At 32.0% G+C, this 20,772-nt stretch overlaps 4 protein-coding genes across 12 annotated transcripts in view; 3 read left to right on the top strand and 1 right to left on the bottom strand.

The window, feature by feature from the left end:
- The window catches only part of Alars-m (alanine--tRNA ligase, mitochondrial), a 41,399-nt gene that overhangs the window by 13,324 nt on the left and 7,303 nt on the right, over positions 1–20,772 (top strand). The gene's annotated exons all lie outside the window — the stretch shown is intronic.
- Dnmt1a (DNA methyltransferase 1a) lies at positions 11–6,354 on the top strand. 2 transcript variants are annotated; one of them, XM_076897651.1, is made up of 15 exons: positions 11–474; positions 729–1,092; positions 1,171–1,497; positions 1,679–1,831; positions 1,936–2,398; positions 2,463–2,662; positions 2,925–3,342; positions 3,671–3,988; positions 4,096–4,247; positions 4,318–4,652; positions 4,730–4,841; positions 4,932–5,081; positions 5,377–5,543; positions 5,632–5,872; positions 6,056–6,354. In XM_076897651.1, exons 1-15 carry the CDS (start codon positions 11–13, stop codon positions 6,287–6,289), a joined length of 4,098 nt encoding a protein of 1,365 aa, XP_076753766.1. In that variant the 3' UTR covers positions 6,290–6,354. The 2 variants fall into 2 exon arrangements, with proteins under 2 accessions (XP_076753766.1, XP_076753767.1); XM_076897652.1 differs by lacking the exon at positions 11–474 and having other exon boundaries at positions 757–887.
- Nst (phosphoglucomutase 3-like protein nst) lies at positions 7,593–10,576 on the top strand. The gene is made up of 7 exons (XM_076897892.1): positions 7,593–7,780; positions 8,084–8,154; positions 8,231–8,808; positions 8,877–9,158; positions 9,422–9,579; positions 9,694–10,002; positions 10,415–10,576. Exons 1-7 carry the CDS (start codon positions 7,686–7,688, stop codon positions 10,551–10,553), a joined length of 1,632 nt encoding a protein of 543 aa, XP_076754007.1. The 5' UTR covers positions 7,593–7,685; the 3' UTR covers positions 10,554–10,576.
- The window catches only part of LOC143425250 (uncharacterized), an 11,634-nt gene continuing 1,906 nt past the window's right edge, over positions 11,045–20,772 (bottom strand). For 2 of the 8 annotated variants that reach the window (XM_076897897.1, XM_076897904.1), the window contains 6 exons: positions 19,936–20,278; positions 19,167–19,481; positions 18,816–19,035; positions 18,034–18,288; positions 16,210–16,263; positions 13,258–14,053 (listed from right to left, as the gene is read on the bottom strand). In XM_076897897.1, coding sequence (XP_076754012.1) covers positions 14,014–14,053; positions 16,210–16,263; positions 18,034–18,288; positions 18,816–19,035; positions 19,167–19,481; positions 19,936–20,278 — 1,227 coding nt within the window. In that variant the 3' untranslated portion in view covers positions 13,258–14,013. Of the gene's footprint in view, positions 11,239–13,257; positions 14,054–16,209; positions 16,264–18,033; positions 18,289–18,815; positions 19,036–19,166; positions 19,482–19,935; positions 20,279–20,772 lie in introns of those variants that run through there. The other 6 variants (XM_076897898.1, XM_076897903.1, XM_076897900.1 and 3 more) reach the window with 6 other exon arrangements.

Genomic DNA, 20,772 nt, shown 5'->3' with positions numbered 1-20,772 from the left:
TCATTACATTATGAAGTCTGGTGTATCCAAAATACCATCCATAATCGACATGTTCTCCAAACAACTGACTAAAAGAAAACGAACTGATTGTGACATTGAAGAAGAAGAACTACATAAATCTCAAAGAATTAAAATAGAAAAGAGCACATTGTTAGAAATTAAAGGGGATAAAGAAAACTATAATCCAGAATTGAACAATGAACGCTCGGATAATCATTTTGATAAAAAAGTTAGGCTTGAAGATAGTACAATGGATGAAAAGTTTAAAATAAAAAGAACAAATACATTCATATCTAAATGTGAATATTGTCATCAAAAATTAAATAATGAAATGAAATTTTATCCCGGTCATCCAAATGGAGCTGTAGATGAAGAGATTGCCTTAATTGATCCAAAATTATGTTTGTTTAGTGGAGACGAATCTTTTATACATGAAAATGACCAACGCCCTCAAAATAAATTAACTTACTTCAGGTAGGATTCTTTCATTTTAGAAATAATTTTGTAGATCTTAAGATCTATCACCATTAAATGGAAGGTATATAGTAAAGTATTACATAAAAAATACTAATCTTTTAAAACTGGATTGGAAATGTATGAAAAAGTAACATTTGTGGAAGACATGAAACTTTGTTTCTTATTTCTTGAATAATAATAAAGAAAAGGGCTGAACTTTCACATGGTTCCTTCCCTATTCTATATATTATTATAATTTCATTATATTTTAGTGTTTACGATAAAAATGGTCACTTGTGTGCCTTTGATACTGGACTTATAGAAAAGAATGTAAAGTTATATTTTTCTGGATATATGAAAGCTATTTACGAAGAAGATGTATCACCAGAAGGTGGAGTACCAGCGAAAGATATGGGCCCAATAAACGAGTGGTATGTATCTGGTTTCGATGGAGGAGAACTGGCTCTTATAGGTTTTAATACAGCATTTGCTGAATACATTCTAATGGATCCATCTGAAGAATACGCTCCTTTTATGGATATTGTTAGAGAAAAGATATATATGAGTAAATTGGTTATCGAGTTTCTCTTAGATGAAATTAATCCAAACTACGAGGATTTACTCAATAAGCTTCAAGTAATGTGAAGTGCATTGTTAAAAAACTTTCGAGGAATATAGTTTGTGCCATACAATAAAAGTATATAATTTTTACAGACTATAGTACCTCCTAAAGGCATGACAAAATTCACCGAAGATTCTTTATTGAGACATGCACAATTTATATGTGATCAAGTATTGTCATTTGATGATTCTGCTAGAACAGAAGACACATTACTAATTACAAGTCCCTGTATGAGAGCGTTAGCGAATCTTGCAGGCGTCACATTAGGAAAAAGAGTAGCTCTTCGTCGAACACAACTTAGAGAAGAAAAAGTGAAAAAATCTGCATGGACAAAAGCAACTACTACACGATTAGTTAGTAATATGTTTGAAAACTTTTTCACAGATCAATTAATTCAACATGATGATAAAATAAAAATGGTAGGTATTTCCTGTTATGATTTAATATTTATACTATTCTTTTGTTGTGTGTGCTTGCACGTGCGCGTGTGTGTGTGTATAATAGATAAATAGGTAGATAGATAGATGGATAGATAGATGGATGGATAGATAGGAAATCTATTTTACAAAAATCTCATTTCCTTTTTATATTGCTTTTTAGGGTCCTAAAAGACAAAGATGTGGAGTATGCGAACATTGTCAACAACCTGATTGTGGCCTTTGCAATGCTTGTAAAGATATGCTCAAATTTGGAGGTACTGGAAGAAGCAAACAGGCTTGTGTGAAAAGAAGATGTCCAAATATGGCCATTCAAGTAAATATAACTTTCTATTATATGTATAATGCCTCTATGTACGATCGTAATACTTATAACAAATATGTATATACATACATGTATACACACATACTCTTATTTAGGAAGCAGATGATTCTGATCCTGAAAATGAGGAACAGTATGAAATTTTAACAGAAGACAAGAAAGCTGAAGAGGACAAGATTAAAAAAAAGGTTTTCAAAGAGCTCAAAAAAGATATTGTATGGATAGAAGATCCAATTGCTACTGATAACCAAAGAACATTTTATAAATCTGTTATGGTAGATGATGAGAGAATAGAGATAAATGATTATGTATTAGTAGAACCAAGAAATCCAGCGATTCCTTTACATGTTGCTAAAGTAATTTATATGTGGCAGAATAAGAATGGCATGAGACAGTTTCATGCGAATTGGTTTCATAGAGGAAATGATACTATTCTTGGGGAAACATCAGACCCTATAGAATTGTTTTTGAGTTACGACTGTGATGACATACCATTTCAATCTATTAGATCAAAATGTACTGTTGTTTTTAAAAAGGCATCAGAAAATTGGGCCGAATTAGGTAATACATTTAATATTTATTGATTCAACATTTTTAAAAAGAAGTAATGTACCCATAATTATAGGTAATATGGACTTGAATTGCGAGAATGAAATAAAAGATGTAGATGGTAAAACATTTTTTTATCAGAAACGCTACATACCTGAAACAGCCAGATTTGAAGATCCTTTACCTGACCTAGAATGTATTCGTAAACTAAATAACCATCGATTTTGTCCTACTTGTGCTTGTTTAAGAGAATTAGAACAATTCAATACACCAAAGGTATAGGTGATATATAAAATTTACATTTTATGTTTACAATAATGTTATATTTATATATAATTGTCCATAAATCAGTATTTTCTATATTTGAACTACTTTTTATTTGCTTACAAAATGTTTTAAAATAGAAATCTAGTAATTTAGATTAGAAGAATTTAATTATTTATATAAAAATGATGTACTCAAAATTTATATACTCTTTTGTGTTATAACATATGTCAAAGCCTAATATGTGTAACATTTTTATTTTTTATATGTCAAGGTGTATGAACGAATAGAAGTAAAGAGTACCAAAGAAGTTATTTATGGTTTAGTGAAATATAAGGGGGAAGATTATAGAGTTGGAACAGCTGTATTTTTAAAACCAGAAAATTTCAATTTCAAATATAAATCCATATATCATGATACTTTAAGATTGAAGAAGGAAAACGTGGACGAAGATATGTATCCTGAATTTTATAGAAAATCATCTGATCACATAAAAGGCTCAAATTTTGATACACCGGACCCTTTTTGTATAGGATACATAAATAAAATATATGCTAGTACGAACGATATGTTAGTTTCACCATCTGATATTTATATTAAAGTGAACAAACTGTATAGACCTGAAAATACACACAGAGATCACACTTTAATGGAACAAGCAGATTTAAATATGGTTTACTGGAGTGACGAAGGTATGTTAATAAAAATTTCATATTTTGATTAAAATCGTAATTGCACAAATCGATATAAATACATAATTATGTACTGCAACAATAACATAATTGTAATTTTCTAAGAAAGAAATTTCGAATTGCTATAATAAGATGCTGAAATAGAACAAAGATATTATTATATCATCATAATTCAATATCAAATCCTTAGAATAAATTTTTCTTTACTAATGACTTGGAGTTATTAGTTTTAAGACAAACTATGTATGTACTATATATATCAGATATAGATATATATATACATATATTGACAGTGGACAACTATGTATATATATATTTTTTTTTGCAGTTTGTTGTATCAAATTTACCGAAGTTGTGGGAAAATGCTATCTTGCTTATTCTGAAAATTTAAATCAACCTGTCGATGTATGGACAGCTGCAGGTCCGAATCGATTTTATTTTAACGAAATTTATAATGTACAAGAGAAAACGTTCGACGAACCACCATATCATGCCATTAGTATTGGTAATTATGGTAAAAGTAAAGGTAATCTGAAGTTTAAAGGGAAAAAAACAGAGGAGAGTGAAAAAAGAGCAGTTGTTAATAAACCTGTTGAATATATATCAAAAAAGTTAAAAACATTAGATGTTTTCGCTGGCTGTGGTGGTATGTAATTTGTTATATTTCTTCCATAATTTTCTACAATTTGAATTTTTATGAATTTTAAATAAATTGAAAAGATAAATATTTATTTCAACTAATTTATTTTAAAGGATTATCTGAAGGCTTGCATCAAGCTGGTGTAGCTGAAACTCTTTGGGCCATAGAAAAGGAAGAACCAGCTGCTTATGCTTATCGATTAAATAATCCTAATTCAACAGTATTTATAGAAGATTGTAATGTATTATTGAAAAAAGTTATGGATGTAAGTAAAATTTTGATTGAAATAACAGTTTTTCCTTGTTATTGTGCAATGAATTTATTATAACTTCTAGGGTAATACAACAGATGAAATTGGTCAAAAGCTTCCTCAAAAAGGACAGGTAGAATTATTATGTGGTGGACCACCATGTCAAGGCTTTAGTGGCATGAATCGTTTCAATTCACGACAGTATTCTTTGTTTAAAAATTCTCTTGTTGTCTCTTATTTATCATATTGTGATTACTACAGACCAAAATTTTTTATAATGGAGAATGTTCGAAATTTCGTGTCTTTTAAACGAAGTATGGTTTTAAAATTAACATTGAGATGCCTAGTACGAATGGGTTACCAATGTACGTTTGGCATACTACAAGCTGGAAACTATGGAGTACCTCAAACAAGACGGAGGTTTGTCTTCTTATCTTATGTATAATTATAATTTTACTTTACCATTGTTTTTACTACAATTTTATTGTATTATATAGAATGATAATCCTAGCTGCTGCACCAGGACAAGTGCTACCAAAATATCCAGAACCTACACATGTCTTTAGTAAACACGCCTGTCAATTAAGCGTATTGGTTGATAATAAAAAAGTAAGTAATATTTAGATTATGCTGCAACAAATGCATAATGCTTACAACTTAAGACTATCTTGCCACTAATAGCTACTAAATAAATTTCAGTATAGCACAAATTGTTGCTGGACAGAATCAGCACCATTTAGAACGGTCAGCGTAAAAGATGCAATGTCTGATTTACCGGAAATAAAAAACGGATGGAATAAAGAAGAAATGTCATATAATAATGAAGCAGTATCACATTTCCAAAGAAAAGTAATAGAAATAATAATTAGTTTATTTCAGGGTTATTTCTATAAAATGTACTTGGTTTTATATACAATATTATTTTGATTAACTTATGCTTCCATTACTCTCTCTTGCCATTTCTCTTCTGCCCCTTCTGCTCTTGTCTACACACTTTCAGCTGTATTTTTATTTCTTTGTGCTTTCACATGCACTTTGTATTCTATTATTACAAATAGTACTAAATTAACGATCAAACAACTAAGACATCCATCCACTTTAAATAAAAGATTTAATGTATGTTTTAAATGTATATATTTTTTAGATGCGAGGGAAGCAATATCAACCAGTATTAAGAGATCACGTATGTAAAGAAATGGCACCACTTGTAGAAGCTAGAATGGCCCATATCCCCATTGCTAGTGGTTCTGATTGGCGTGATTTACCAAATGTAGCCGTCAGGTTAAGTGACGGTACCTATTCTAAAAAATTGTATGTAGTTTTATAGTGTTGTTCTATTTATCTGGTTTTCCGAGTTTCTTCTTACATTATGGAAATTATTGTTGCTTACATTTCTAAGGGAATATACATATGACGATAAAAAAGTTGGAAGAAGTTCTACAGGAGCATATCGCGGTGTATGTTCTTGTTGTACGGGTAAACCATGTGATCCAACAGATAGGCAATTTAACACTCTGATTCCATGGTGCTTACCACATACAGGAAATCGTCATAATCATTGGGCAGGTTTATACGGTAGATTAGAATGGAATGGATTTTTTAGTACAACTATTACAAATCCGGAACCCATGGGAAAACAGGTACAACATAAATGTAATTGCTATATATATGTGCTATGTATAATTTTAAGTAACAAGAGAGTAAAAAATATTAAGTATCAAACTATTTCTTAACTGTAATTCGTTCTTGTATATGCATGCAATGCATACATAATATTATAACATAAAATATAGATATATATATAAGTTTATCTCAATTTCTAGGGACGTGTGTTACATCCAGTGCAAACTCGAGTTGTAAGTGTACGCGAATGTGCCAGATCTCAAGGATTTCCTGACTTTTTCCGTTTTTATGGCACCATACTTGACAAGCATCGACAAATCGGAAATGCAGTTCCTCCGCCACTTGGACTAGCTATCGGTCATGAAATAGGGAAATGTATATCGGATGAAGAAATAACAGTTAAAATCGACACCGAAATGAATTCAATCTGTTAATCATATTCAATCTGAAGTGAATGATAGAAATGAAAAAAATATTAAAGGAATTATACAATTGTCAAACATAAGATGCAAGGAAATAGAATTTAACGTGATTTAGTTTAAATATTCGTATAAAACTTTTTGCAAACAAATAAGGAAAATATTTATTCAGGTATTTTAAAATAGCAGGAGAAAGTGTTATAAAATAATTTAATTATACTTTTACTGTCGTATCTTTTAATATCATTCATGAATATTTAGTATCATTAATATTTATAGCCATTCCTATCTTTAATCGACTGATGCATTACATGCTAAGTTACTCAACTATCAGTAGGATTTGTATGTAAAAACGCAATTTAGATAAAAATAAATTAATAACAAATTGCATGGATAAACAGGTCTCACGGTGATTTCAATCATGAGCATTTTTGAGAGTTTTAACACTGATATACAACTTTAAACGTTTCCCTAATAGGTACACTTCCTATAATAAATCAAAACACACGATTTTGGAAAAATATGATACAAAAGGTATAAGACATTAAGACATTCAATAATAAAACAACATAAACTGTATAATTATGATCTTTTCCATAAAACAATTACAAATTATGTTTATTTATTTTAATACTGCTTCTATTGTATTTAAATAAAGATGTGTCGAGCTAAGTGATTATCCTTGTCCTTATCCTTGTCCCCTTGTCCTTGTCCTTGTCCTTGTTCTTGTTCTCCTTGTTTAATCTGACATACTGTTGCACTCCATGAGAAATTAAATTAATAGATTCAGACAATGTGAAAATTAATTTTATTCAAATTATGTATATACATAAAACGCTTCTCTTTTAATAATAATTAATAATAGAACGCAACAATATATTAGTTAGACTTAGGATAACATCACATCATGCAAAAGATAAACAAAATTAAATTCACAAATATATACATAAAATTAAACAAAAAGTACTTAATGCGATAAGAAAATTATTCTAATTTAAGGCGAGCGACAAGGAAAAAAAAATTTATTTATACTTTAGTATAAATTTTAGTATAAATTATGCGCTGCAAAAAAAATATTGGATAGTTTATTATATACGTGAACTTTGTATTAGAAATTAAGACAGTATGCTGTAAACGCATAACAGAGATAAGACAAACTAAGGTTATATGACTATATTACTTGTAGTTTGCATTTTAATATTTTATGTATATAAAATTTTATTGTACCCGTTTGTGTGGATACTTTCAAGAAAGTATATTAAATATTATCACGTTTATTAAAAATAAAGCGCGTTTGTTAAGAAAAATTGTAAAATTTCACTTTCATTTCTTCGATCCATATGGTAGTAAGAGGTGTTTTTGTTTACGCGGAGATAAATTTTACACGTTTCAATAAATAAACTGATAAACAATGGAATTTTCTGAATTAGAAAATGTTTTGAACGCTAGATATAATAAAAAACACGGTGGTTATCTTCAATATGGAACAGCTGGTTTTAGAACAAAGTGAGTCTCCTCTTTTATATTCTTATTTCAATAATACAAAATTTACATTAATAAATTCCAGTAAATTCAATCAAATTTATATGGCTACTTAATGTTATTATCTTATTACAATCTATATAAGTATGTAATATAAAATAGAAAAATGTTTGATTAAATATGTTTAAATATGTAATCGTTTCGATTGCATTTAATAACATCTTTAGTGATTAAAATAATTGTGCCATTGTGTATACACAATATAATATTCGTTAGTATAGTTTAAGAAGCATTTAATATTTTAATGCTTTTAAAATTTGTTATCAGGGCAGATTCTCTTGAACATGTTTTGTACAGGATGGGATTGTTAGCGGTATTAAGATCTAAAATTAAAAATGGTAAGTTCAAGACATAAAATTCCACAGTATCGTGCGCGTTTTCATATTTAATCGAAGAAATTTAATTTTTTCATAGCTGCAATTGGTTTAATGATCACGGCAAGTCACAATATTGGATCTGATAATGGTGTGAAAATGATAGATCCAGCTGGTGAAATGTTAGAAGCAGCTTGGGAGTGCATAGCCACCAAATTAGCCAATGTTGATGATTCTGAGTTGATATTCTTGTTGGACTATATTATAAAAGCGAATGATATTGATATGTCTAAAAGCGCAACTGTAATAACTGGTAGAGACACCAGAGAAAGCAGTCCCGCATTACTAAATGCTGCTGTTGCAGGAATTCAGGTCTTAGATGGAACTGTACTTGACTTTGGTATTGTCTCAACTCCTTTATTACATTACATTGTTGTATGTACTAATACAAATGGCAGCTATGGCGATCCTACTTTACGTGGTTATTATTTAAAGTTATCTGAAGCATTTAAACGTACAAGACAAGACAAAGTCAATAATGGAAAATATGTAGGGGAGTTACAATTAGATGCTGCTAATGGTGTCGGTGCCATTATTGCAATGGAATTTAAAAATTATCTAGGAACAACTCTTACAATTAATGTGTATAACGATGGAAGTGGTGAATTAAATTATATGGTATGATTTTCTATTACAATATTTTTCAGTAACAATTGAAAATAGTAGATGTAAATAATTTATTTTAGTGTGGAGCTGATTATGTTAAACTGCACCAAATATCACCTGAAAATTTTCCTTTAAAACAAAATGTTAGATGCGTATCCATAGATGGTGATGCAGATAGAGTGATTTACTTTTACCTGGATGAAAATGAAAAATTTCACCTTTTGGATGGCGATCGAATAGCTACGCTTATTGCTACATATTTTAAAGAGTTGTTGCAAGAAAGTGGTTTATCATTTCAACTTGGTTTAGTACAAACAGCGTATGCTAATGGTGGTTCTACCGATTATATTTCAAATGTATTGGTGCGTTTATTTATTTTTAATTATTTGGAATTTTTTATATATTGCTTAAATAGTTTTTTACATCTTTTTATGCAGTTTAACTTGTCTTTCAAAAACATATTTGTCGTGTGTTATTCTTGTATTTCTAATATATAATTATATATAATATATCTAATAAAATATATGACAGATCTTGTAGATGTGATACAATTTCAAAAGCATTCTGTGCAAGTACATGATGTATAAACTTTATATTTATATGTATCCTTTAAAATTTTCTTTAGCAAATTCCAGTTGCATGTGTATCAACTGGCATTAAACACCTACATAACAAAGCATTAGAATTTGATATTGGAATATATTTTGAAGCAAATGGACATGGAACCATAGTATTTAAAGACTTCGTCATTAAAACAATTAAAAAGGCAGTTTTAAATCCAGAGTAAGTTCATGAGAGCTGTAGTAGCTCGATGAAAGCAAAGCTGAATTATATAGGTTTTGCCATTAAATAATCTATATTTAATTTTTTTTATACCTTTAAAAATTAATGTTGCAGATTGTCTATAACTAAACAGGTAGCTGCCTCTAAATTATTGAATGTAATAGACATAATTAATCAGACAGTTGGAGATGCTTTTAGTGATATGTTACTAGTAGAAACGATTTTGCATGCAAAAGGATGGAATATTGCAGAATGGGAAAGAATGTACAAAGACTTGCCAAATAAGCAATTAAAAGTACGAGTTTGCGACAAAAATGTTATAAAAACAACAAATGCAGGAAAACAGTGTATAACACCTGAAGGATTACAATGTGAAATCGATAAAATAGTATCACAATATAAAAGAGGTCGGTCTTTTGTAAGGTAACGTGTAATTTTTTTTATATTTAACTAACAATTCATAATAATACATATAGGTTTAGTTGACTTCTGATACATAAAATATTATAGTTTGGTTCCGATACAAAAAACCAGACAATTCACACGAATTTATATATGTATATAAGTAAGCTGGATTATAAACAAGAAATGCCAAGATTCTAATAATTATCAACCATGTACTTAATAACTATTTTTCCTACTTTAAAGTTTATGTGTACAAATTTCTTATGTCACGACTCCAAAAGATTATAAACTGATATTGCACACATAAAATTTTCAATGCATGATAACAGTGCTTTCAATGTGTAAACCTGGCCGATGAAAGTTTAATAAATTAAAGATTACTGTAATATTTATAGTAAGCAATTTCAATTATCGATATTTCTATTTTCAGACCGTCTGGAACTGAGGATATAGTACGAGTTTATGCAGAATGTGAAAATTCCTCTGATCTTGACAAATTGATTATGGATGTTGCATTATCGGTCTATAGACTGGCAGACGGAATTGGACCTAAACCTCAACTTTTATAACAAATAGTTTTATATTACTACGTATCAATACACATTTTTATATTATGCTATAAAATTGTTATTAATTAGCGTTTAATGCAGAGATATTTTAATACTTTGATAACTTTTAATATGCTAATACGATATGATTTTAACCTAAAGAAGGCATACAACAACAATACGAGGAAGATATAACGGAAAAAGGCATACGTATAGTTGCGAATAGTATTTATTATTTAAATAGCGATACTACTCTTTTTAATACATTTCAATTTATATTTACACATGTTATATAAATAAACAGAAAAAATCTGCTATCCTTCAATAGTGTTGAGAGTAATGTAGTATTAAATCACAAAACATTTATATAATTTTTCATTGATTTTTCATATTTGAATGTCACTATTAATAGTGTAAAATAATTTATTCGATTAAATATCATTGTAATTACTACAGAAATTTTCTAAATTTTTGGAAACAACAAAAGGAAGAAAAAGAGGTTTAATCTTGCATCTTACATTTTTTTTACTCTAAGTTCTTGTCCGATCGTCTTTTCTTCATCTGTTGTGTATCTTCTTCATTTTAATCCTGCTGCAAGTATTTTCCTTGAGAGAATAAATCCATCGTTTTGAGTACAGGAAGGACTCACATTTCCAATTCGAGTTCATCTCATTGTCCGATGTCTTGTCATCATCCCGCTTGTAATCTATTAAAAAGATTGTATTATTTGATGCATAGTACATCTTCAAAGTTCGCGATAAATAGTCGTATACATGTCGTTATAATGTCTTAAACTAAGGAAAATTTTGTATGCTTTAATATACTACTCGTTCATATATGAAAACTGTATTGCGCATTAATCTAGTTCTAATTCCATCCCGCTGTCCCGTTGGAAATGTTTAAATTCTCTTACAAAATGATCATTAGGATTAATCTGTGTTGGCGTATAATTTTAGATATAATTCTCCCTCTAACGAATCTAATAGTTGAAACAACGACAAAACTATTGAATAAATTTAAATGATGTGTAAGTAATAATTAAGAAGATTCACTGATAACATTACTTATGTAATAAAAACGTGTACAAATGATACTTCCCATTTCTACGCATATCCTAGTTAGTGCACACTCGCTTGTAATTGATTTTGAAATATTACGGAAAGTAACTCGAAATGAATTCGATTGCGAACAATAAGTTACTTAGGAATTAACTACGGATTACGACTTCAAAAATGATATTACGATTGATAACGAAACATCTTCGGCTTGTACGTGTCATCCGCGAAAATGAAAAAAGGTAATCGATGATTTTTCCCGAGAGATGGAATTAGAATTAACGCGTATTAAATATGCTAAAAGCATTCGCCATCGCAGAATCATCGCAACGGTATATCACAATCGACGATTGTAGGAACATTCTTTTCTTTTCTATTTTTCTTTTCTTTTTTTCTTTTTTTTTACTGTCAATAATCAGCGTTCGCAATAACCGATAATAGACACAATGCGCGTTTGTCGCGCGCATATTTTGTTTTCGGCCGTTATAATTATTATTTATTTTTTTGCTTTAACGAGCAAAGAGTAAAGGGCGCACGCGGTTAAACATACCTTCTGTTTTAAATTCAAAGCACCGCCAGCTTTGAGCGCAAACGCAATTTGTGTAGCACGTTATCCGCATATCGAAGCTTGCATTATTCACCAGAGTCGCATCAACGGGCCACACGCATAGGTAAGCGACTTGATATCGCCTCTTCAATAATCTGACGTTGACATTGCCACCATGGATTAGAGTGCGCTGCGTTTACGCGCGCGTATCGTCGCACAATTCACGATTACGCTGTCTAAGTCACATAGATTCCATCAGACTCTTAAATGACGTTCTGCATTATTTTAATTTCCGTATGTTCAAGTGGTTTTACGGAGAGTATGTTAACAATCGAGATTATAAAGTTTATAGTATCTTCAGACGAATAGAAGAAGGTAGTAGCGAAGAACAATTTTCTGACTTGGCTTATTTTATGACAGCACACTGATTTTTCATTTTCTAACATATAATGCTTTATGTTCAATGCGTGTTGTGTGCGTCAAAGGATTTCATATATGTATGCAATTGAATGTTTTACATACAATTTATACACTACGCTACATACTATCGCTTCTACCATTATCTCTAATAATTTAAAATTACTATAAAAATTTGATCTCGATCTTAATTATATATACATATATAATTTTATTTATTTATTTAACTGCGTACAATACAGAGAGGGAATTATAACAAACAATTTTGCAATGCAAAACGTCATTTTAATAACGATGATGTGTACCACGTGTTTGAACGCGCGCTGATACCTAGTTGATTCGCCGTAGAACGAAAAGAACGACAGCTGACGGTCACAAGCGAATCACGTTTCAGCTGATCTTGAGTATAAGTTTCTTCGACGACCTCTTTTTAACACCCACTAGTCAGCGTCGCATGTTTCAATGAAGAGCAGAGAAAGTTTTAGTAGAGCAGATTGCTTGAAAAGCATAAATAGAAGTGCAATAAATAGTGAAAATGAAAAAGAAATTACTAATAAAAGAAAGAAATCTCTAGAGTTTAATTATTCTTCGTATCTAGCGAGAGTATTATAGATAGAAATTCTGTGAATAATAAATGAGACGTATCTAAAGAAATTGTAATTAGGTGAATATACTTCAAAATATTCAGCTAACAGACGTAAAGACGTACATGTACGTTTGAATTTTATTTTTCATTCCGTCAAGGTACATTGACAACTTCTGCGAACACGTTTCTTTGCTTTATTTTAATGAACATTTAAAACATTATCCAAGTTCTTACGTGTAAAAAAAAGATTATACAGCATTTTTTCGTTTAATAGCCTAAGTCACCATCTTGCTGATGCTAAATATTATTTTATAAACTTATAACAAAATTATCTATCCTAATAATGTGTAATTATCATGTGGCTTAAGATAGGTAAAAGATAATTAAACCCACGCCACTACGGTGTATAGAAGAGGGTAGTGGGACCATAGGAGATATCAGGAAAAAACTACGAACACAAATCGCACAAAAAGAATATACCAACTATCTGCTGGAAAGAAATGAACGACACATATAAAATTCCTTAACTCCAATGTTACAACTTTCATCACTTCGATCAGGAATTCGATCTTCTTCTCTTTCTCTTCAAATGATCACGGTTGCGTGTTTCATCATTCATTCAATTATGTTGTTGTTCATTGATTTTGCTTCTCATTTTGCTTTCTTACCGTACCTTAAGTTAGTGTGTGTTAAACGTTAGATCTATATCGTATCTATATCATTATACATAGTATCGTATGTAATGGTATGGACTCTGTATGTCGGACACAGGGCAGTTCCTAGGTATTCGATTCCGTAAGCGAATGACCACCACTAAAGAGGCATTTTTTAAAGGGAGCCTTTCGCATGCGCTTTAGTATTCGCTTTAGTACACTTTTAGTACCTCGGTGGCATCGCGTCTGCCGGACCTGGGAAGCTAAAAGGTCAAAAAATGAAAAATCGCAGTATTAATTTCTTCTCATCGCCTTGCGGCGCAACAAGCTGGAAAGTATAAGATGTAACACTGATAAGCGCGAATTAGTTCTAATGAAAAATTCTCTTCTCACAATGGCAATGTCGCGTTCACGCTGTCTATGCGTGTTTTCGATACCAACAAATATTCACATCACGTGAATATATTTGATTTTATCGATCGGTTAGCTTTTCGCTACGCATTGTAACACATAACTGTCGCCGGGTAACATACAACTTTCAGACCTGGGTAGTAAAACACTCGTCAAGCACTTATATTTGTTCCACGATGTTTTTGCTTTCTTCCACGTCATTACAAATGCCCTTTACCTTCCACATTTTTTGCGCGACACATTTAAATCTAACGAGTCATATACTTTTACTTCTTCTTATTCAACGGATGAGGAACAAAAGACAACAGAGGAACAATATATTTCGATACTACTTATATTACCAAACGCAAATAGTTGCGTTCAATTACAGGAGTAATACGATATCCTTTCTAACGTTATTTCTTTTTCCTTAATAATTAACACAATGTACGTTATTACGTAAATGGGCATTAAAAATATTTCAAAAATTATAACACACGTACAGAATGAAAGAAAAATATTATTTAAATTAGTTTGTTATCGAACGATTATGAAGTAACTTTCTTATTTATGTTTGTTGTATTGCAACAAAGTCCTCGGAACTTTAAAACCGAGGTGCACTAACTACGTATAAATATGCGGAATACACTGATCATGCCCAGGTCTGATAAGTTGTCACATGTTTAAAGCTGCTTTATCGTCGCATCCAGGCGTTTCCCGCCACTGTCGCAAAACTGACGGATTATCGACGGATACCTCCGCGAATATACTAGAGAGAATTTAAACATGCTGAAACGTTTTAAAGTCAAATTTTCAAGTTTGATCGTCGAAAAATTGTTTGTTGAGCTACCTGCTTGATCATTTGCAATAATCTTGACAAGAGGCGCAACAGTAAGAGAAACGCAACGCAACGCAAATTTGATAAGCAACCAAACCCGGCTGCTTTCTTCCCAGTACGTGTATATTTCGAAACGTGATGCGCATTTTTTCGTAACACGATCATCATTCATATGAAGAAAAATGTAGAATCGATTGAAGGCCGTGGTCACGCGGCTTCGGAATACGTTTATGTATCGTTTAACGGCGGCGGTGTACGCCATAATACGCGTTAAGAATCATTTTCCAGCATCTACCGAATTCTACCGAATCTACTGATCATTCGATCAGTCGCAATTATCTTGGATAACGTAGACGCTGAATTCGCAGACTTTTACCGCAGAGTAGATAAAAGTAGAGAGGTAGCACTTAGCGATAATCAATAAATGTTGAACTTGTTCAGTGGCTTTTCCATTTCAATTCATCTATACTATCTATATTATATTTCACTCAAATATAACTTCAATATTTCTAGCCACTATACATCTATATTCTTTTGTACGATAAATGTATATGTAGAGAGTGGGAGAGAGAGAAAAGAGTTCTAAATTAGAATTGAGCATTTTTAACTGTCTATATTTTTATAAAAACTGTCTCGCGCATATGTGCGATATGGATGCATATTACTATTGAATTAAATGATCATTTTTCAACTACCTCTGTTCTCTTTTACACTCAACATTAGAAAAGTCGCAGAATATTTTTCCTCATACTTCATCAACAATGGAACTCAATTTTATGTCGTTGTACGCTTTCTATGACCAGAAAATATTTATATTCTCGCGCTAAGTGTCACACCTTATACTTTTACAGAAAATGTTTAACCTATCTCGATCCGCACGAAAACGTGAACACACTGAGAGTATCGGTGTTTAATCAGATCGAATAACAATGCGCAAAAAGAGCGTAGTCGCATGAGTAACGAACGATCACTCGCATAAATCAATATCGCTCTTCAACGCTGTGTGATCAGTGTCACTTTGGAAAACGCATGGGTGTAACAAGTATAATTTATAAAATAATAATAACAATGGTGATAATCATAATAAGAATAACAACAGTAAAACAACAACAACGGTAATAACGACGACAACAACAACAACAATAACAATAACAACAACAACAATAAGAGAATAACAATATTAAGACTTACCGTCCGCCACGTGGGGGACCATATGCGTCTGGTCTGTCGTACCCTTCAGTATAACTGAAACAAAAATTTAGATATATAATACTTTGTGTACTGGATATATTTTGAATTTGTGTTATTGTGAAAACAGAATCATCAGTTGCTAGTAAATTATATTATTACACTGAATACAGTGTAATGTAAAATTTCTGAGAACAGTGAAATGATTACTTTAAAATCGTAGATACTAGAATATAGAGTATCTTATCGAGTTACATTCTCTAGAATTACTTATACTCTCATCAAAGTCATTTCTTTAATGTTCACTACTTGTCAATTTGTTTCATCTACTGCTAATATATTGTCAACAAACCCTCAGAAGGTATAAAAAACTTGTAGCATATAGTAATGTATAATAAATTTAATGTTATGTAAATACTTTAATACAGTCATTGACAATTTTAATGATAGGAAAATGCGTATATATTTTTAGTTACATAAGAGAGTAGTAAGAATTCAGAAAAACATTTAACCCTTTGCACTCCGAACGATTCTGGACATTGACTATCAGCTACTCAGCGCCACTTTGCGGCAGAATCGAACATTTACAGACCCTCGTATTATTTGTTATAATTTTGAAACTAAGTAACGTATAATAATGATATTGGGCTTAAATAAATTGGTTGAGATCGAGGAATGTATATTTGCAAAAAATCAATATTTTATTGTTTATAATTTTGTATAGTTTGATAAATTTTGAAACACTCCCCAATATGCATTGCAGGCTGATTAGTGCATGTTTCACAATAATAATTTGTTTGACGCCTGCCACCAGGTATTTTCCTGTTATTAGAGCACACAACACAGTCTCGTTTTCTTTGTCCCATATTGGGAATATGTAATTTGTTGTCCATTTTACTGTCCGCAGAAGATGTGGATGGACGCGTTCTCGACACACGAAAATCGCCCCTCAATTGGTCAATTAGTGTTATGACAAACTTGTGGCGTGTCATTGATTGTCATTCAGGAATGTCATTCACTAAGAAAAGAATCATTTTTTCGATTTTCTCACTCGTTAGATCTATGTGTACTGCTCGAAGCTTCAAACTAGACTGAGCTCAGCTTTAGAAATCTTTTCCTCCAGATTTAGATTTGTTTATTTATAATTATAAATCTTACTATATAGTGCGTGCTATGTTCGCATACCGATCTTTCTTCTACAAACTCCCCTTATCGCTCTTTTCAAGTGGCACCGAGAAGTGCTCGGATCGTCGTGAGCACGCCTCTCACGTTCTCGTCTGACACAAAACCCGCTGACATTTCTTGTATATATCTTAGTAATTTTACGGTATATTGATTTGACGGATTAACGGATTTTTTTTTTAATTGACGGATTTGATTTCTGGTGTCATTTCAAGGAAAAGCTACAGGGAAACATGCATGTCCCAAAAAGTTGCGCTGAAATAACTCAATTCCCCGTAATCACTAATAAACTTGAATGTCCCCTGAGAGGGGACATCCGAGTGATATGCTAGAATTACGATGTCCCCTGAGAGGGACACAGCGGGAGTCCCCACAGCGGAGTGCAAAGGGTTAATAATTACGGAACCTTCGTACGTCCCGATGTTGAACAATTCGTATGGTTCTAAGTATAAAATTCATAATATACAATATTACCATTTAATACTCAATTATAGTCTTACTATTACATTTGTTCCACGAACTATACTTATGGAATTGTGGTAGAGTGATAACATAATTAATAGATAAAGATGTTAATAATCGTTTGTTAAAGACATGAAACATTTGCGTACTTAATTGAATGAAAATATTATATTTTGTACTCACCTTCCGCCAACAGGCGGATATCCACCACTGGGGACAGCACTGCCGGGTCTTCTACTAAACATGTCTGCTTGTGGTCCAGGACCAGTACTATAACTAGGTGCCCCAGTGCTGTAGCTGGGTCCAGTACTCATTGGCCTGTTAAATGGAGGCATATCATTAACAGGGGGACCATCCCTCCTGTCATAGGCCACTGAAGCTCCCTGACTTACCCCCCCGGGCCCACCCATCATATCCCCAGGCCCGCCCGGATAACCCCTGTTGTGCACAATTGGAATATGTTAACTTATTTTCACTCTATCCTGCATAATGCACCAAAATGTCGCTCAAGCATAATTAATTGATGGTATAACGCACTTGCAAAATTGAAATTAGTGTAAGCAGTAGTACAGGTTAGAATAAAAATAAAGTTTCAATTCATAATTATATTAAAATTATTCTGGATGCCATAAAAGATCTCCTCAACAATGCATTATTTTCTCAAACTAATTAACGTCAACACAATCTTTTTCAATGTTAATAATGATGTCTTTCTTATGTGTTTAGAATTACATATGCATTATATGAATGAGATCTTTATATATATATAAAAGATATATAAAAGATGTATATATAAAGATCTCATTCATAAGAACATGTATAAGTTATTCAATTATTATTATAACCTTTAATAAGAGAAATGTATATTAGTAAAAATATAACTGACAATTTATCAATAACCCTAATTCATTAACATTAAACAATAAAGCTAAATTTAGTACCGTAAAACAAGGAAAATACATTACCAGTGACTTTCATCATATCCTACATCTGTATACCCCGTCCCATACCCAGTTGTGGCTACTGCAGCGCCACCGTTTCTCATAGGCCCAGTTGCAGTACGATCATAATCATTTCTAGCTGTATAATCAACTGTACGATTTGCACCAAAATTATCTGTGCGTCCATAATCCATTGGACCTGGTGCACCACGATTAAAGTCCCCAGTCATTCCACCTCCAACTACTGTAACATACATATATAATGTCTATATGAAAATAATAATACATTATACTAGTTTCTGGTTAAACTAATCTTATTTTAAAACGAACTTCATTCCAGGCTAACCAAACAAAGTACACATCAATAGTGATTACCATAATCTGTTCTAGCTCCAAAATCTGCAGCGCGGCTATAGTCGGTTCGACCGTAATCAGCTGTACCGGTTGGTCCATATCCTCCAACGGCTCCAGTCGCTGGTCCGTATCCTCCTCCCATTCCAGGTGCTGTAGAAGTGTAGCCCATTGCCGCGCTTCCCACGTTTTGACCATACGCTCCGCGATCGGTGTACCCAGTCCCGAAGTCTGCTCCACGTCCACTAAAGTCTCCAGCGCCACGATTGTAATCGGTGTACCCCGTTGCGACGCCACCTGCAGCAGATCCATCGTAACCAACGAGTTGGATCGGAAGAACTGTAAAGCATGCCGAGATATCCAATTGGTATTTTAGTCTGTATTAAGAGCGTATTTATTTAAAATTATTATTTTCTCATTGCAATCAATGCTTTACACCAGATTATGCATATAAATTAATACAGATTTAATATAAGCAATGTAAATATCCAAATAAGTGTATTATTAATACATCCGAGACAGACAACTCGCCGCCGCGCGGATATATACCCTAACGTATATCGTCGGCCACCTGATATTACAATTGTTCCCAACTGCACGAACGTTGCCGGCTACTAGGGATAGTTTCGTTAAGACAAGCCGTCGGTCTCAAATGCGTTAAATATGAAATATATTAAGAAAATATTTCAATCTCATTGAAAGAAAAATATTATGCACAGTTATGACAAGCAATGAGAAAATATTTATATAACAATATTTATAAAACAAAAAGTGCGATGATAAAATTATTCACCTCTTCTATCATTGTATGGTCCAGGACGAGCGTCTCTACCACCGTCTCGTCCCCCCCTACCACCTCTCATTGGTCCACCTCTTCTGTCGCCATCCCTGCGTCCTCCTCCTCCACCACGTGATTTGCCAGTAGACTGTTCCACGTTGATTGTTGCCCCTTTGAAGTTGGAATTGTGAAGAGCTTTGATTGCTGCAGCTGCTTCTTCCTCACGTGCCATGTGGACAAACCCATACCGATTCATGACATCGCATTCCGTTACCTCACCAAAACGTACAAATAATTGTCGCAACTCATCGCTGCGACAATTTTCTGGTAACCGACCCACAAATATTTTTGTCTTTCTCTGGAAAATTGAAACATGCAATTAACATACAATTATTCCTTGCTGTCTGTCTATAAAATTATTATGCATGCATTTATAGATATTAATTATTAAAAGGAAATGTTACATTTATTTTGTACCTCAAATACCGACCATACTCCACTTTGAAAAAAGTATGGTGTCTGTTTAAGATTTTTATCTTGCTCAAAACATTTGCTATTATTACAAAAATCATATAATAATGATAATGTAATATCACTGAGCATACAAATAAGCACGCGTACATTGCTAAATATTAATTCAACCTTATTTAAATTGTGTATTAATTGTAAGTATGATAAATTATATAAAGATTTTAATAAAATATATAAAAAAATTTATGAAAAAGAATACCTTACGTACCTATAAACAAATTGTGCCATTTAACTCATATTAATTATTTATTTGAAGAAGTAAAATAATATCGTACATGAAAAATAACCAATAAGGTCAACAAATGATATAAAATGGAAAAC

Source organism: Xylocopa sonorina, chromosome 7 (assembly GCF_050948175.1).
Source record: "Xylocopa sonorina isolate GNS202 chromosome 7, iyXylSono1_principal, whole genome shotgun sequence".
Classification (NCBI taxonomy): Eukaryota; Metazoa; Arthropoda; class Insecta; order Hymenoptera; family Apidae; genus Xylocopa; species Xylocopa sonorina.
This window is presented reverse-complemented; position numbering and strand designations above follow the sequence as displayed.

What these genes read in the sequence shown, in the direction of transcription:
- Dnmt1a (XM_076897651.1), top strand. Translation starts at nt 11, where the DNA reads ATGAAGTCTGGTGTATCCAAAATACCATCCATAATCGACATGTTCTCC. An exon ending in ATGATGATAAAATAAAAATG is followed by an intron (nt 1,498 to 1,678) that starts GTAGGTATTTCC and finishes ATTGCTTTTTAG; the next exon opens with GGTCCTAAAAGACAAAGATG. An exon ending in AGAAAATTGGGCCGAATTAG is followed by an intron (nt 2,399 to 2,462) that starts GTAATACATTTA and finishes CCATAATTATAG; the next exon opens with GTAATATGGACTTGAATTGC.
- Nst (XM_076897892.1), top strand. Translation starts at nt 7,686, where the DNA reads ATGGAATTTTCTGAATTAGAAAATGTTTTGAACGCTAGATATAATAAA. An exon ending in ATTATATTTCAAATGTATTG is followed by an intron (nt 9,159 to 9,421) that starts GTGCGTTTATTT and finishes AATTTTCTTTAG; the next exon opens with CAAATTCCAGTTGCATGTGT. An exon ending in AAGGCAGTTTTAAATCCAGA is followed by an intron (nt 9,580 to 9,693) that starts GTAAGTTCATGA and finishes TTAATGTTGCAG; the next exon opens with ATTGTCTATAACTAAACAGG.